Source organism: Leptodactylus fuscus, chromosome 1 (assembly GCF_031893055.1).
Source record: "Leptodactylus fuscus isolate aLepFus1 chromosome 1, aLepFus1.hap2, whole genome shotgun sequence".
In the NCBI taxonomy this organism is placed as follows: Eukaryota; Metazoa; Chordata; class Amphibia; order Anura; family Leptodactylidae; genus Leptodactylus; species Leptodactylus fuscus.
The window spans coordinates 84,505,840-84,524,254 of record NC_134265.1 but is presented as its reverse complement, the minus strand read 5'-3'; the positions used below and the strand labels follow the sequence as shown (position 1 = coordinate 84,524,254).

General features: G+C 40.6%; 1 protein-coding gene across 1 annotated transcript in view; it reads right to left on the bottom strand.

Moving 5' to 3' along the window:
* CHSY3 (chondroitin sulfate synthase 3) overlaps nt 1–18,415 on the bottom strand; it is a 288,961-nt gene that overhangs the window by 250,383 nt on the left and 20,163 nt on the right. The window contains exon 2 of the mRNA XM_075272297.1: nt 7,923–8,206. Within this exon, the coding sequence (XP_075128398.1) occupies nt 7,923–8,206 (284 nt within the window). The remainder of the gene's footprint in view (nt 1–7,922; nt 8,207–18,415) is intronic.

Here is an 18,415-nt window from a genome sequence, read left to right as displayed (position 1 = left end):
CTGATAATGCCCCTTTAACTAGAAAACATGTCAGATGAGATTTGTTGCCCTATTTGAAGGGCCTAGTGGGCCGTAGTAAAAAAGAGCTGTGGAAAAAACCACGGTGGCAACACATTGCGGTTTTTCCTGCAGCACTTTTCACAGAAAGTTTCTGCTTCCATTATACCTATAGGGAAACTGTTGGCGTTTCCGTAAGTATAATTATATGCTGCGATTTCCAAAACTGCAATGGCTTTGAAAACCACAGCATATTCGCTGCGTGTATTTTTCCGAAAGGTGTGGATGGGAGTTACTAAATTCCCATCTACCTTGCAGTGACTGTAAACCGCTACGTTTTTTCTCTGCATTGTTCCACGGTAGTAAACTATGATGTTTATGCCATGTGGGGCTCTGGCATGTGACACTGTCATAAACAGTGTAGGTGTATTAACACAGGATTTCTGAGTGAAAAGCAGAGTAAACCCTGACAGGAATCCTAGGAGAGACATCGAGAGTCCTGCTTACCCTGCCCATATAGGATTATTACCGAAAAACATCCAGTTTTCTTGATTTGCCTTAAGTGGTTGATTGTGGCCCTCACACAACCCTAAAAGGTGAGGCGCCATCTTGTCTCACTCTTTTACATTCTCATTTATAAATGATAGTGCACTATGCATTGTTTGGTGCTATTGTTTTACTAGCAACAAATTGAAGTAGTCTCAGCACGCCGGATGATACGTTTTCTTAAAACAATTTCCAAATTTTATTGTGGAGACATGCTCCAAGTTAAAAATATATATATATTGTTCTTGGAAAAGCAGTCGATGGATATGTCCTTGTGCAGACGGGACAGAAGGACGAGTAAGCCTACGCGTTTCAGGGATATGACCCCTTAGTCATGGCCAATGTCAATGCCATGACTAAGGGGTCATATCCCCGAAACGCGTAGGCTTACTCGTCCTTCTGTCCCGTCTGCACAAGGACATATCCATCGACTGCTTTTCCAAGAACAATATATATATATTTTTAACTTGGAGCATGTCTCCACAATAAAATTTGGAAATTTTTTTAAGAAAACGTATCATCCGGCGTGCTGAGACTACTTCAATTTGTTGCTTCTATTGTGTCTGTGCCGGACATGACGTCCCGGGCATCCGGATGACTACAAGCACCTACTACTCCTGCATTAACAGTAAGAGACATTTATCATTTTTGTAATACGGGCTGAGACAAATTTTTTTCTTCTTTGCAACTATTGTTTTACTGTTTTGCCCATATAGGATTATTGACAGTCTTCTTTGTACACATATTAATACAGGAAAAGCTGTCAATCACGGTGTACATGGGAATCAGGACTCTAAATGTTACTCCTGCTTTTTACTCCTGTTTAAAAGCACATAAACCTATATAGTACAATTGGCTTTTAACCCTTTATCATATGACAGGTTCACTTTAAAGGGCGTGTTAACTGATCACCTATGATTAGGTCATCAATTGAAGATCAATGGGGTCCGGCTATTTGAAGTGGCTGTTTCATTGGTCACATGTTCTTTTCACATCTCAGTCCTATTGAAGCAAATGAGCACAGCAGCGATACCAAGCATTGCTGTTGTATAAATGAACAGCACTATGCCTCTTCATACAGCTGATAGGTTGGGATCCCCAGTGTTGAAGCCTTACTGATCTTCAATTGATGTCCTAACCCATGAATCAAAATAGAGTGATCTGTCAGGGGATATAAGCTAAAGTGCTGTACTGCTTTCCCAGGCAAAAACAGCCTTGATGGTTCAATCTGGAAAAGGATTGTTTTGAAGAGACAACCCCTTTAGAGATATATAGGAAGTTATTCTTTCTTAAGACATATGCCCCATAAGATGCCATCAAAGGTAAAAACTTACAGTCATCATCTCGATTCTCAGTATTTGGCCAAAGATCATGTCACCATATTCTGAGTTAGAATAAATATAGTATATATTACAAATATTACAATATATCATAATGTGAATAACCCGAGAAAAACACAAAGTTTGATTTACCTTTCAACCACAGATATGGATTATATATGATTTACCTTTCAACCACAGATATGGATTATAGACAGACTGCAAAAGAGACAGTTGTCCTGGGGCCTATACTATGTGAGAATCTATAGCACCCATTTCCCACCAGCACATGACAGACAAGATATAGGTGTTTTATAACGTTATATGTGTACTTCCAACAATTTAAAGGTTTCAGTATATGCCAGAGCTCTCATTTTATTATATTCCCAAAGCTATCCATGAAGGATTTGGACACTTGGACTTATTTCCCTCCTTATTCGAGTCACCCACTCTATAATAAACTTCCACTACAGATGGGTCTATCCATGAAATATCATTACTAAAGCCTATTTGTGGATCCAGGTAGTCGAGGAGTCTATAACAAGTTCCAGAGAGCTATAATCAGAAACATAATATCAATGCTGTATTATAAGACACAGCTCTCATGACATTTAATCTTATCCTGTAGCTATGGAAGCCAGAATTCTGTTTGTCATGAAATGGCTAGAGCGATAAATGTATGGCTGTTTTGCCTTTTTCAGATTATCCTTCTGTGTAGGATGTGTAGGAACCACCAGGGAGGATATACAGTACTGCGCTGCTACTTTGATATTTTACCTAGGTGACTCCCCATAAATAGAGAAAAGTTTAATTGCATTTTAAAGTCTAATGAATAGAATCATAGAATCGCAACGCTATCGAAACCAGTCTGAAAATATATACAGAGGATTAGATAGAGATGCATTACAATAATTATTCTTCATCTGTGTAATTCATCATATTATGCAATGTTATCAGCAGTACTGTACTGAGACCTATCTAATCCGGAATTACAGAAGTGATGTATACAGGTACCTAGTATGTGAAAACCCCAGAGCGGGCTGCATACGTTTTATGGAGGGCCATATACATTCCCTTACAAGAAACCCCACATTATTTTATGTAGTGATATAATATAACAAGCCCCTTATGACCCATTTATAGTTTAATGGCTGCATGTATAATTCAGATTATTCCAATTTGCTCAGGTTTCAGTCAAATCCCTATAAGACGTTATTAGAGAAAGCAGCCTGACTGCATGAAGGTCCGCTGATATTAGGGAAAGTTTTTAATATCCGTTGAATAGCATATTGCAAATTACATGTAAAATTTTCCTAATAAAAAGTAGAGCCATCTTGATCTTTAGTTGCAGTTCGTGTAACAACAGTCCAGATTTCAGGGTTCAGACGTATAACTGTTTAGCATTTCTTACAAGTTCAATGTCTATGCAGAACATCTTCAGGAGACTTATATTGCGGAAGTGTGATCTTTATACCAAATGCTGTAAATACACAGTACTTTATGTAGGAAAGTGAATATAGGACATCATAGGATCTCAACAGAAATGTTAGACAGGTTTTCATGTTTCCAAAGCAACCAGCAGAACTGTGAGTGCAGCTCTGACTTAGAATACAGGCTATAAGTATCAGTACTAACACAATGTTAGTGTTAGAGATTGCTGGAGACTGCAGGCTCTTCACAATAGAGCAAACCTTAAGGGCCTGTAGAAGTGAATAGAGAACTTAGTAACAAGCATCTGCCACTAAATGTCTTTTTTCATATGTCTGGACCAATCTTGTTGAATGAGCTAATAAATATATTACTATACTTTTTTTCTTTTCTTTTTCTTTTTTTTTTTTTTTTGGTAGAGTTGGAAGGGACCTCGAGGGCCATCGGGTCCAACCCCCTGCGAGTGCAGGTCTTCCTAAATCATCCCAGCATATGTTTACTGTCCCAGCATATGTATACTGTGATCCTAAATAAAACCCTCATAAATGGAACTTGTGTATCAGAAGCAAAATGACTTGTACATACTGACAGCTACTTTACCTACCATGTTGCCTCCCATACAATGCAGGGCAACAGTGATTGGGATTGGTCAAAGCCCTGCATCTTTTAGACTTAGTGGGGGTAGTTAAATCAAGATTGGCAATTTCTAGAGATGAGTGAGTGGTATTCGATCGAATACAGTACTACGGTATTCAAAATACTCGTACTTGGTCGAATACCATGCAGTAAACTTAAAAGATGTTTACCGCGTGGTATTTGACCGAGTACGAGTATTTTGAATATCGTAGTATTCGATCAAATACCTACTCGATCGAATACTACTCTCTCATCTCTACCAATCTCCTATGCTAGTCTCAATCCCTTGTGCGCCAAAGTGGAGATGCAACAATTTTCTTAAGGCAAACTAGATGCCTCTCCTGCCCTCCTGTGCACTGGACATGCAGATCTATTTTAACTATGAGTTGTTATAGATTGAAGGCAAGATTTACACCAGATTCTGATGCAAAATATGATGAAATTCGAGTAAAATCAATTATAATCTTCCCTAGTAAGAGTCAAAGGCAAATCCATTAGACTCAATGTGCTTTATCAGTGGATTTTAAAACAGTTTATGGAATAAAAAGGTGCAATTTTTGGAGTATGTCTGATTTTGGGACTTGGTTCAGCCTAACCAATCACGACCCAGGGCTAAGAAAAAGATTGTGGAAGTCTCCAGAGAGAGTTAGTTGAAATGGTGGTGAGAGACTGCTGGTGAGAGACTGCTGCAGCCCCTGAGAGAAGTACGAGGGGGCCATCTACACAGCATCTTGAGTGCACAGTCCTGAGACAGGGAAGATTTGCTGTCAGCCCCTGAAGGGAGAGAAAGTGCCACTTTGGAGGAAAAATTGAGATTTCCAAGAGCCTCACATTCTGGACCCAGCAGTACACAGATCTACACAAATCCTTGGGACTTACTCACATCAGCCCCCCATGCAGATATTGAGAGAGCCAGAGTATAGTATTACTGAAGTGGAGAGACAATTTAACCTTACTGTGGAAGAACAATTACCAAGTCAGTACCATCACCCACAATGGAACTCCTATTACTACCGCTATCCATGAAGCAGCATTGGTTGTCTATTTCCTCAGTAAACTTACATCTGAAACTTCATTGCTGCTTCTTGATTCCTAAGTCAGCTGTTGCTGCCCTTCCGACCACCAACAGAGGACTTAGGAAAGGAAAGGACCCCTGTCCAACTGGAAGTGTCCCAGGAAAACTACCACCACCATCAAGTATACTGCAGTTCCACACAATCTTGCCTTAACTTGAGGGGAGGGCTGGAAGGGTCAGTTTGGTGTCCTTGGCCTACCATTGACAATACAGCTACTACCACTCCCAACCTCCAGTTCCCACCTGTGAGTTTTATGTGGAACCTAAACAACTGCAATAATTGGAGCCTTCCAGTCAGGCGATACAAAACCTAAGCTTGGATATGCTGCAGACTTCAAGCTTAGTCACACTTTAAGAAGCATCTTCCAATACAGTTCCTTTGTGACAGATGCTGCCCTTTGTTACAATCTTGAAGTCTATGACTAAGGACAGCATTTGTCTGAAATGCGTCAGTAATGTTACCTGTCTTTTAGCATGTGAATCATATATTAACCTGACTTATCAGATATGCTGTGTGCTTAAGCATCTCCTTCAGTTATACAATCTCTCTTACAAGAATAGAACAGAGCTTCAGTAACTTTCCCTTTTTTTAGATTTTTTTTACATTTTCCTATTGACCCTCCAGATATTTTACTACATATATTCACTGGCAGTCACATATTGAATATGTTTATGAGATCATGCTATGAAATGGGGGACATCCTTGAAATAGATTTAAGAGAACAATTTCCTGAACATCTGCAGAAGGTTCCCCTACAAGATCATATTCATGTGAAACGCTGTTAGATGCCTTGAGACTCTTTTAACAAGAGGTCATGGCTGTAATAAACACTATGAGAGAGGAACACATTCAACCCATCCAGCTTCTGGTCACCAGCAGATAGAAACATCTCCAAAATCAGAAAATAATTCCTGAGTCATTTAGAATTTGGGATTAATGAAAGATATCAGTTATTTAGTATTATATAGTAAAGACATCCCCCCCCCCCAAAAAAAAAGAAACCCATAAGAAATACTTGCAAGTCAATGCATCTGTACACATATGAAAATGAGTTTTGCTCATAACGAAAACCTGAAGATTTAATTCAGCCGTCTTATCTTTATTGCACTACCCAATACTAATTTTCATCTTAGCCCTCAAGTGTTTCTTCCAGCCTCAAGTATTAATCAGAAAACTGAAGTAATTTTGTCACTTTGTTTCTGCAGGACATTTGTGCACATCTTACAATTTTATTACAATTATTGAAACTAGGGATCGCTGGTTTAGCCTGAAAATAAAATCAAGGATATTTTCTTGCTTTTGCTTAAATGGAATCTTTCCCCCATACTGTGGCTGCTGGTCACATGAATAAAACAAATATTCTGATTCCCAATTGGTGCCTCCATTGATGAGATATTAGCATTTTCCTGATGTGATAATGTGCTGCTTGGTGCAACAAGGGCATCCCCATTGCTCTCACAGCACAAAAGCGCTACCTCCCTGCTATGATTGACAGGGCCAGGCAGTGTAGATGTCAATCTTAGCAGGGAGGGAGGGACAGATGGAGGTGCTGGTAAGCCTAGCTTCTTTTTTGTGCATAACTGTCCCTAGCAAGACTGGCCCCATGGCAAATTTTTGACTGTGCTCATTCACACCCGGTATAATACCATATTTCCTAGCTCTACATGGTATAATGTCTCCTTTACTGGCACCCACACAGTATAACAGTCTTTTTACTGGCCCCCACATGGTATAACGCAAAATTAACTGGCCCCTCCATGATATAATGTCTCCTTTTCTAGCCCCAAACAGTATAGAACCCTACCTTTCCCCCATATAGTATATTGCCTCCCCATACAGTTTGTTACCTGTTTACTGACCTCCACACAGTAAATGCCTCCTTTACTGGTCCCTCACACAGTATACTGCCCCCTTATTGACCCCCATGAAGTAAGTTCCCCCTTTGTAGGCCCCCATATAGTAAGCGCTAGTAAGTGCTAGGCCGCCACCTGCCCCAGGCGCCACTGTATTTTGCCCAATTCCTGGACAATCCCTTCAGGAATAATGTCCCATAGTGCACAGTATAATGTTGCATAGCGTTGCATTATACTCTTCACACCTCAAAGTATAATGCTTGGAGGCCCAGAGGTGATGATTAAACATAAGTAACAATAGTGTTACTCACCTCTCCTTTGCACTGGTTCAGGTCTTCGGCTTCATAAATGACATCCGAGACTGAGGAGGCCTGTTACTTTGTCTCTGACATCATTGAGGAGGCCTGAAGCCCCACTCTGAAGTCCAGGAGAGGTAAGATTTTTTGTTTTTTTCACTCACCTCCTCTGGGCACCGCTCATTATATTCTGGGGTCTGCAGTGACATCCTATTTGTGCTAACTGACCTCTGCAGCCAACAGCAAGCCTTAGTGGTGACCTTATTACGAATAGTATGTGACTGCTGTGATACACCAAAGGCAGCTGAGGCCTGCAATTGGCTTCAGTGGTTTATCTGGCACAAACAGCGTGGGGACCTGTAAAATGAAGACTGGACCTGCCACCATTGGAAACGGAGGACCAAGTAGAGGTAAATAATCTTTTTTTATGTTTATAGTTCATTCAGCAACACTATTAGACATTTAAAAAAGTATAAAAAAAAAAAGCTGGACAAACCCTTTAAATGTCATAGAAGTAGAAAAATCTCTTTAAGCTCTTATGATGGTCTTTTCGGTAATCTTTTAAAAAACACCTGTCAGCTACAGTATACACATCTAAAGAAAAGGAGCAAGATATAAAACAGAAGTAGATAAACAGGAACTTAAGTATGCTCAACTAATCACTTGAACCAAGTTCTGAAGTTCTTGTGTCAAAATGATAAAATGCAGGGGTTATATGTATTTTTCTTAAGCACAACTTGAATACATTAAATTAGCATCGTGCAGACTTACTTCATAGGACCAGACACATTGAGTTCCTCCAAATCTCCGCACACATCTCCCCACTTCCACATCTTCATGTGTTGTATACATTTCACGTAGGCATTCACCAATATGCGGCACCATCCTTCGCAACACCTCTCGGCTAAAGATCATCCCTGGACCTCCCATGCAGAAATTTTCACCAGGTTCAAGTCCAAGTTTTCCAAGTTCTTCAATATTCCCAAGGCCCGTCTGACCCAGATACAGTGGTTTGCTGCTGTTTAGAGATCTTAGAAATTGTTCTAGTTTTTCACCTATTGGATAAGAATAACAACTCTCTGTTATTTGGTAGCTACACACACAATGAATGCACATTAATAAGAAGTTTGGTATATCAGAAGCTATAGTATTAATTCCCGCTGACCCCACAATGAAGGAGTCACAGCACTAGCTAAGCACTGCTGCTCATTCCCACTAACATGAATCAGGTTATGTTGCAGTTCCCTGCAGAGTAGATGACTGGCAGTGTCAATGTGCAGAAGAAAAGCCAAGAGTAAATTCATTATTAATATTATAAAGTAAGATTTTACAGACGTATTTAGAAGATAGTTAATTTGGTAAAAAGCAACAGTAAGTCCAAGTTTTTCAATACTCCCAAGCCCCATCTGATGCCATCAAACATTACTTCTGCAGAGAGAAGACTAATACATTTTCAAACCAATCCCAAAGAAACCAGACATCCCATTGGGTTGTAATGAGGTCTTTTGGGTTCCAGCATTTTTGATGTGATAATTTTCACGGCACGCTACATAATGTCGGCCATCAAAAACTGGATGTACAACAGAGCTGATTGTAATTCCAATGATGGCCATAAGAAAACACTAAGATTGAAGTCTGATGTCGGAATGGAGTACATCCAGCCGTAAATTGTGTTTCTTCTCTATTATAGTATCAGCTACTTTTTATTTTAGGCATATTGAAATCCGGGAAGATCTGTTATACTGAAAACTGTACATGGAAGAAGCTCATGGGTAAATACTGTAACATCTATTAATGCAAATGAATTTCCAGAATCTCCTTTTGACACTCATACTGTATCTTTAAAGGGATCCTATCATTAAAACGCAATATTTTGTCCCTAACACATAGGAATAGCCTTAAGAAAGTCTATTCTTCTCCTAACTTTAGATGTCTTCTCCACCCCGCCGTTCGGTATAAATCCCGGTTTTCATCATTATGCAAATGAGTTCCCTCGCAGCACTGGGGGCTGGCCCCAGCACTCAAACAGCACTGGGGGCGTCCCCAATGCTACGAGAGAACTCTCCAGCTCCGCCTCCTTCTTCTTCAGGAAAGGGCTCTCTTCGCATCTTCTTCCGGCGCTGGCTTCGGGCAGCCGACTGCGCATGCCTGCTAGCCACAAGAAAATGTCCGCTTACAATACTGTGTAAGCAGCCATTTTCTTGTGGCTGGCGGGCATGCGCAGTTGGCTTTGCCTTAGGCCTGAGGCCTAGAAGGCCTGGAGAAGACATCTAAAGGTAGGAAAAGAATAGACTTTCTTAAGGCTATTCCTATGTGTTAGGGACAAAATATTGAGTTTTAATGATAGGATCCCTTTAAGGGAGCGTTCACATTACTGTCAGTGTCCGACAGGTAGTGTCCACTGCTAATGTTCGTTCAAAATCTCGCACGGACATTAGCAGCGGACACTAGCTGTGTCCGTGACATTTTTCATTCATTTAAATGGAGATAGGGTACGTCGTTTTACACTCCATGCCTGTACTTAAGTGTCTGTTCCTAATGATGTCCGACTTTTCAAGCGGACAGCAAAACCCGACATGTAGGTTTTTTCTGTCCGCTTGAAAAGTTGGACATCTTTAGGGACGGACACTTGAGGACAGGCACGGAGTGTAAAACAAAACACCCGATCTCCATTTAAATCAATGCAAAATGTCACAGACACAGCTAATGTCCGCTGCTAATGTCCGTGCGAGATTTTGAACGGACATTAGCAGCGGACACTACCTGTCGGACATCAACGGTAGTGTGAACGCTCCCTAACTCAGCTTTAATAAGTTTGTGAGCCTTTGCATATAGAAAGGTACCAAAGTTTATCTTAACATGTTCCATTTCTCAATTGGTTTTAATGGCTTTTGTTGTCTTCGATGATAAGATTTCATGCTGCAGAAAGTCAAGTTAAAGAGTGCTACCTCTGTAGATTTGAATGTCATTCACAACAAGGTTAAACTATAAAGAATAACTTGTATTTTATAATTGTCGCTATAAAAGAATAACTCGCAGCTAAAAAGACATGCACCAGGGATGCTGAGGAGAAGTAACCTGTAGAAACAATCGAGCATTTATTCTGGAAGTATGTGTCTGTGCTAATATTTACCAGCCTGGCTACTTTTTATTTGTGGAATAATTCCTTCTGGAGTATGACTCTAGCGTCCGCAGCATTCCCGCTTTAGCTACAACTGCAGGCACAATGTTCTGTATTTTTTGTGTATATTCTCTCATTTTCTTATTCTTAGTTCTCTTTACTCCCAAACTTTTCTTGACTAGTTTAAATCAACAGATGCCATTAAAATTGTTGTAATCTATAGCAACTCTGTCACCACCAAATACAGAGTATCTGTAAGCCTACTTTGACACTATGGATTAACTAGGGCCCCAAGGTGAACATGTTACATGGGCCTCCCCGACTGACACCACCCTGAAGACTACAACTGACCACCCCCCCTTCCTGAATTTCTACACACGATTATGCCCCATAGTAGCCTCTGCCCAGAGTATTATGCCCCATAGTAGCTCCTGCACACAATATTACGTCCCATAGTGGCCCCTGCACACAGTATTATGTCCCATAGTGGCCCCTGCACACAGTATTATCCCCCATTGTGGTCCTTGCACACAGTATTATGCCCCATAGTGGCCCCTGAACACAGTATTATACCCCATAGTGGTCCTTGCACACAGTATTATGTCTCATAGTGGTCCTTGCACACAGTATTATGTCCCATAGTGGTCCTTGCACACAGTATTATGCCCCATAGTGGCTCCTGCACACAGTATTATGTCCAATAGTGGTCCTTGCACACTGTTTTATGCCACACTGTGGACCACCCATAAACAATTATTATTCTCAGGTCTCAGAGTATAATAATCGGAGACCCAGGGGAGGATACAAAACATAAAAAACACTGTTACTTACTTCTCCTGGGCTCTGGTGTGGTCCCTGCTGATGTCGTCCATCTTCAATGATAGAAGAGACGTCACTTGAGCCGGGCTTGCATTGCGACACATAAGGATGCAAGCTCAACCCATGTGACATCTGTGGTGTCACAAAATAGGCCTGAAGCCTTCCAGAGTCTAGGAGAGGTAAGTAACATTGTTTTTTATGTTCCCTCACCAATCCTAGCCCTTCGAACATTATACTTGGGGCTCTGAAAAGACCCCCAGTATAATAATAGCGGTGTTTGTAGGGTTTGTGGGCCCATGGCCTTACTTACTGATCCCAGCTCCTACTTCTTTTCACAGCCACCTCCGCAGAAGGAGAAACGCTGAGCCAGGACCAGTAAGTAAATGGGGTCCGTTACCTGCTGGAGTTAGGCTAAGTTCACATGCAATTACGTGTGTGCATATTCCGGGGCGGCTGCAGAGCACAGCATCGCATCGCAGCTCTCCACTCCGGAGAAGGCTCAAATGAATGGGCCTACTCCGGAGGGAGGTGTCGCAAGGCGGATGCCGCGGATGAATTGGCCGCGGAGTCCGCCTGAAGAAATAACATGTCGATTCAGTCTACATAGACCTCCATTGTGAGGGGGCGGATTATGACGTGGATTCAGCGCCATAATCCGCCCCCTCTTTGTCCGTGTGAACTAGCCCTTACTGTTTTAACAACCATCATTTTACCAGATGAAAAAGTCCTGCATTCAAAACATTTTGTCTGCAATTTTTAACAGATTAGGCAATGGATCCTATAGATACAGATGTGAATTTAGCCCTAGATATTAGTAGACAGTATTGTGTGACAGCTGTTACTACTGCACTCATGTTCAGGACGCCATTTCAGACACATGTTCTGTATGATAATTAATGATGTTCTTCCTGGATTAACCAAGAAGACCCACAGCGCCATTCGCTACAAGATTGTGGATTCCGTATCCCCATTTCTGCTCACCTTACAACTAGAGTGAGGCAAAGTCTAAAAAGAGCAACAGACCAGCATGTATACTGGAGCTCCATTCATACAGGACCACGGACCGATTAATAACTCCATTCAAATTCTACTTAATGTAGTCATACTATGAAAAGTCATACCAAAGCCAGGACCCCAACTCTTTAATTGGTGGGGACCCAGTGTTGGGGCACTAAGTGATCAGACACACTTATGTTGTGTACACCTCTGACCAAGCTGCTCCTGCAGTGGTTTTTTAGTACTTTCTCTTAGGTAGGGTTCACATTACTGTTGGTGTCAGGTTTTTTTTGCTTTTTTTTTAAATGGACACCTATCATAACAGACATAAACGGACAGCAACTGATAGCCATAGATATCAATGTTAAAAAAAATGGACACTTACTGTCCGTTTTTTCAAACGGACAGAAAAGTCCTGCTTGTGGGATTTTTTTGTCCGCTTGAAAAAACAGACATGGTTGTAAACGGACACTAAAGGACACAAGATAAAATCCCATTGAAATGAATGGAAATTGCAAACAGACCAGCTAGTGTCCGTTGCTAAAATCTTGTATGGACAATAGCCACGGACACTGCTGAGCAGACACCAACGGTAGTGTGAATACCCCCTTAGGGAGACATCAATCTGCTCCATTTTCGTTCATGCTCTTGTTATTTCTTTATTGCATGGTGTATTTATTTCAGTGTTTTATATTTTCTATTTATTTTCCTTTCTATACAGTGGTTTTTTTTTTGTTTCTCCTCATTATCCTGTATATACTGTATATTTATACCCTGAAGGCATGTAGGATAGGGAGAGTATATCATTTATTTTTGTTAACATTTTTGCTCATTGCGCTTTATTTGAGGATGTATGTTCACATTTGTTATATGTGTCTATTTTAAGATTTGTTATATCACATATTTAGCATTTGGGTATTCTCACCTCCATATAATATGAGGACAAGGACGTGGGGTTATTTCCATGTACAAGATGGTCCCTCCAGTTGGACCCTTGCATATCTTTGTTTTAAAGTGTTTTTAATATTTTGTCTGCTTTCTGTTTTTGTATACAATACAATTGAGTTGTGTACCTATTATATAAGTAGAAAGAAGGGACCACAGAACCCCCTACTCTTGCCATTGGTGATGGGCCTGACATTTGACATTTATAAATTATCCTGCCTCGATTCAGGGATTGCCTACATGTAACAGGCCTCATTTTTAAAAGGCACTTGCTACAGTCCTGGGCAATACTATGAACATCTTATGGATGCTCCTTATGCTAGGGGACCATCTCATAACAGATTTAAAGGGGCTCTATCAGCAAAATTATGCTGATAGAGACCCACATATGCGTGAATAGCCTTTAAAAAGGCCATTCAGGCATTGCTAATGTCATATTAAACTCCCCCCCTCCCCCATTTTTAAGATAATACCCTAAAAAAGAATATGATAATCATACTGTACCGTGTCCTCGGGTCCCGTCTTCCTCGTCTTCTTCTTCCGCGCCAGCGTAGTAGCAGGGGAACAGTAGCAGGGGAACTGAGCATACTGAGCATGCTCAGTTCCCCTGCTACTGTTCCCCTGCTACTTTGCCAGCACGAGATTACAAGCAATGATGCCGGAAGAAGTAGATGAGGAAGACGGGACCCGAGGACATCGCTGCAAGAAGAAAGATGTAGGCATGGCTAAAGATGACGTCGGACCATGCATGCCCGCCCAGCGTGCACAATACGGTATGATTATCATATTCTTTTTTAGGGTATTATTTTAAAACGGGGGGGTAGTTTAATATAACATTAACAATGCCTGAATGGCCTTTTTAAAGGCTATTTACACATATGTGGGGCTCTATCAGTATAATTTTGCTGATAGAGCCCCTTTAAGTACTGTATTGTATATGTCAGGGTTACACAAAATATTGCATTAGAACTACTAGGGCAAAGATTATAGCAGACAGCTAGCTATCAGACTAATGTAGTGAACAAACTGAAACTGAAGGATAGTTGACCTATTCAGTGTAACTGTTGGCCAGACCCCAACTGTCATATCCCAATGTCAATATGCCATAAATGTATGCCGTGGAAAAACCACATTCACCACACTTCATAGAATTCCAATGTATAGAATATAGTGCACCATGCTGAAATGGCTGATAGCAAAGAGTCTAACAAGATGAGAATCTTATCACTCTCAGCAACATGAACAACATTCTACAAGAGAATTTTCTACATCATTTCTGTGATGTGCTTAGCACATTATGTCTGATCGCCTAATGCATATTTCTCTTTGAATTATATTTTACAGGTTTTGTAGCCTAAGGCTAGTTCTCACTTTTGATTGGGAAGTTGTGTCGTTCAGCACTTGCCCATGGAAAACGAAAAATAGACAAACGTATATCTTTGACTTAACCCCTTTTGTCTTTCTTGGGCAAACAAGCAATTGAAATGCAAAAGGTATTGTCACTGCTAGGATATAAAATGACAAAAAAAATGTACTTTGAGCATGAAAGAGCATTTTATTCTGGAAGAGATGGCCAAATCAAAGTTTACTGTACAGGCATAGTGAACATCTTATAGTTCACTCAAACATATTCATAAACTTAATAGATGAAGCAAGATGTAATAATGCACAGAAAATACATTTGACAAATATACAAGCAGAAATTAAAAAAGTAGAAAAATTTGAAAAAATTCTATTTGAAAAAATTATTGGTGATGCATTTTTTTCTTAATTTTGTGACTGGGCCCTCAAGCTATGGGGCCTCGCACTACTGTTGCCTGCTGTATTGATTTGTACCTTGTCTTCATACACAGCGCTGGTGTGTTGTCCAGCTGTGTGTCTCTTCTTCTGTCCTCCTGTTTCCTCCTCTCAGAATCAGCGATTCAACAGGAGGCAGGGAACCAGAAGAACAATAAAAAAGACGCAGAGCCTGTATCAGTTCTGTAAATGTAGTGTAGATTTCACTGGAGCAGTAGTGTGGCCTGGACAGTATGTAGGGTTGGAAGGGGCTCTAATACTTATGTTGGGGGCACTATCATGACACTATTAGATATGGAGGGACTATTATCTATGGGGGGGACAATTAGGGCAATAGTATCTATGTGAGGGGGCACTATTACCGTTAGGAGGCACTATTTCCTATATAGTTGGGAATACTACCTGTAGATGGGCACTTCACCTATATTGGACTGATGGAGGTAGCCAAGCACAGCTCTCTCTCAGTCCCACAGACATGAATAAACCACATGTGCATTATTGCTTAACTTACATGGGAGACTTGGGATCGCTGTTCTTAAGAACACTAAGTGTTCTAGTAATTGGACTTCCAAGGATGAGACACTTATTCCCTAGGCTATAGATAAGAAATAAGTGCTGTTAGTGGGAGAACCCTTTTTACCTTTATGAATGTGTATAGTAAATGGGGACATAAAAGTTATATTAGAATTGTAGACACTAATCTAGCAAAATGAGATTAAAATAACATTTTAAAATAATCTAAGGACCCTGCTAGGAACAACATGTAAATGGAACAACCCATATCCATATGGCCTGTTACTCATGATGGATAGGACAATTTCCAATCAATACAGTAAAAGTAATAAGTTAAAGTGGCTATCTGGGAAATAATACATCTTACCATTGCATTTCCTGCACTGGTTTTATTACTGACATACATCGAGGCTCCTTGGAGCCTTTGTCATTATATTTGAGGAGCGCGGCTGGGAAGGTCCAAACTCTCACTCCTCTCCCCTGCAACTGCTTCAACTTTCACTGGTGTCGTCGACTTCCCTCAACTCAGACTGAAGTTCCATCGAAGACAATGGAGTCAGTCATGTGAGTGATAGCTGGAGCATCAGCAGGGGATGAACAGGAATGAGAGTTCTGTCCTCCCCAGCTGCCCTCCTCAGAGGTAATAAATGGGGCTCGGGAGACCTGGGTGTATAATGGTAGATAAGCTTAACTAGTGCAGGGAATGCTCTGGTAAGCTTTAGTATTCCTTTGATAACCCCTATCACCATGATAAAACTTAGAAAGTTCTGCAAAGTTAGCGATCTCATTCCTTTATAGTTAAAAGATTCCAATACATGTTGGTGAGTGACATAAGGTCTGGAACGACTATAAGATGAATCTTCTTAGATGAAAGGGTATTTTTTCATGATTATGCTGTAAGATTAAAGCAAGCTTTGATCTTTTCTACTTTTAAGTGCATATGAAATGTACTCTTATGACTTGAGTTCCTACTAAAGCAATACATAGAATTAACTGCCCTATTTAGTCACTTAAGTGATCATGGGGATTTCTGGAAGATCTGGTGGGAATATTGCACTTTTTTAGACACCTCTTTTAATTTGACACTGTTGAAAGGACTGGACAATATAATGAAAAATGATTCCGCCTATCTGATATTGATGTATCTCCTACTCACCATCTAATGGAATATCAAGAAAGATGACATGCGGATAGCAAAATTTGCTAAAACATCAATGAAGCAGACAGAATATCAAAAGCAATGTAAAAGGAGTTTATGATGTGTGTCTTACATAAAATGTTGAGACTCTAAAGCACTGAATCCTGCAGCACTTAGGTACGATCTGCAAAAATTAGCTTTTATAGAAACCTTTTTTTCATTCATTTGGGAGTAAGGATAAACTGTACAGTATGAGCAGCTCTAATGCTATACAGCGCCTGTATAAAGTCCAGAACGTTCAGTTACACGATGAACAACATATCTGCAGTCACCGCGCGAGTCCCAACCCTTCAGTTATTGAGAATGCGATAATTATTGTACTAATGGAACAAAGTTGACATTGTAAGGTCAAATAGAGGTTGAAATATGGATTGGGAGGGATTTAAAGAAAAAATATTGGACTTGAAACCTGAAATTCAGTATTTGAAATACTAGCAGTTGGCCTTATTTGGTCTGTCTGGTATAAGGACAAGCGACTGGATACACTGGAGACAGGGATCAATGGTAGAGAATATATTCTGTATGAGCTGCTTCTGAACATCTCAAAGTTTTAGAAATAATGGTCAATACAAAGTGCTAACTGTTAGCTAAAGCAGGAACACAAAGATTACTTTTTGAGGACCAATATACTGTACAGTTACACATAGTTTATCATGAAAAGTGGAGTGCGTTGTCATTTCCACAGAGGTGAATGGAGTGGTGGTCTGATGCATTGACATAGGGTACATGAGGATATCTGTTTTTAAGATCGTTGATGATCCCATTGGTCGAACAAACCAATGGGATCCCATTGGTTCGAGATCAGACACTTATCCCTATTGGAAGATTCCCTTATTCCCTAACCCCTATACAGGATAAGCATTATAAGTCTTGATGACCAAGAGTCCACAGGTCCTTCACCTGGGAGCAGTTCACCTGGATTCTGTAGGTTGAATGCTCTAATCTAGAGACAGATGCATTATAGACTGGTACTGGAGGCAGAAGGTTCTTCTCCTGTGGTGATGGTCGTGGGGATGCGCCTGACAGTGTCTGATGTATGGTAATAGGGAATGATTTGGTGGAAACTTGGGGAGAAGATGTGGAAAGAAGGAGACTGTACCTGGATTAGGAGAGGGTAAGGGTGTGGGGTGTAACAATGCTGCTACCAGTGATACTGTACTGTGGTGTTTGGTGCTTCTGCCTAGGTATTTTGTGCGGTGGTATTTACTTGGCACAGATAGGGTCAGATGTTGTGCTACACTGTGGCTTATGGCTCCTCTAGGACAGTGATATTTTGTATTTGTGTTATAATTTTGTATTTGGTGTTGCTGCCAATTTTACTTGTGCTTTAGTAGAACTCTAGGTTAGTATTTTTATTTTTATTTTTTGAGGCCCCAGCATCACAACAGATTGACTTTTGAGGCCCAAGCAAAAAAAAAGAGAAACACTGCTTTAGTCATATGGGGAACCTGTAGACAACACATAGTGACTAGAGATGAGCGAACACTGTTCGGATCAGCTGATCTGAACAGCACGCACCCATAGAAATGAATGGAAGCACCTGTGACACCGGCCGGCCGCCGGCAAAGTCAGCGTCACAGGTGCTTCCATTCATTTCTATGGGTGCGTGCTGTTCGGATCGGCTGATCCGAAGTGTTCGCTCATCTCTAATAGTGACATCACATTGTGACAAATGACACATTCGTCCCTGTTGTACTGGCAAATCTGAAAACTGATAATACTGTTGATTACAATTGGTGAGGTGTTTTTTTTTTGCAAATCTCAATGTGTCAAGGTCATATAGTATGTTTGCAGGGCGTTACTAACATTATGGACCATTAGTATACAATCAGGACCTCCTACAATGACCGGCTTTATATAATATTTTAACATTTC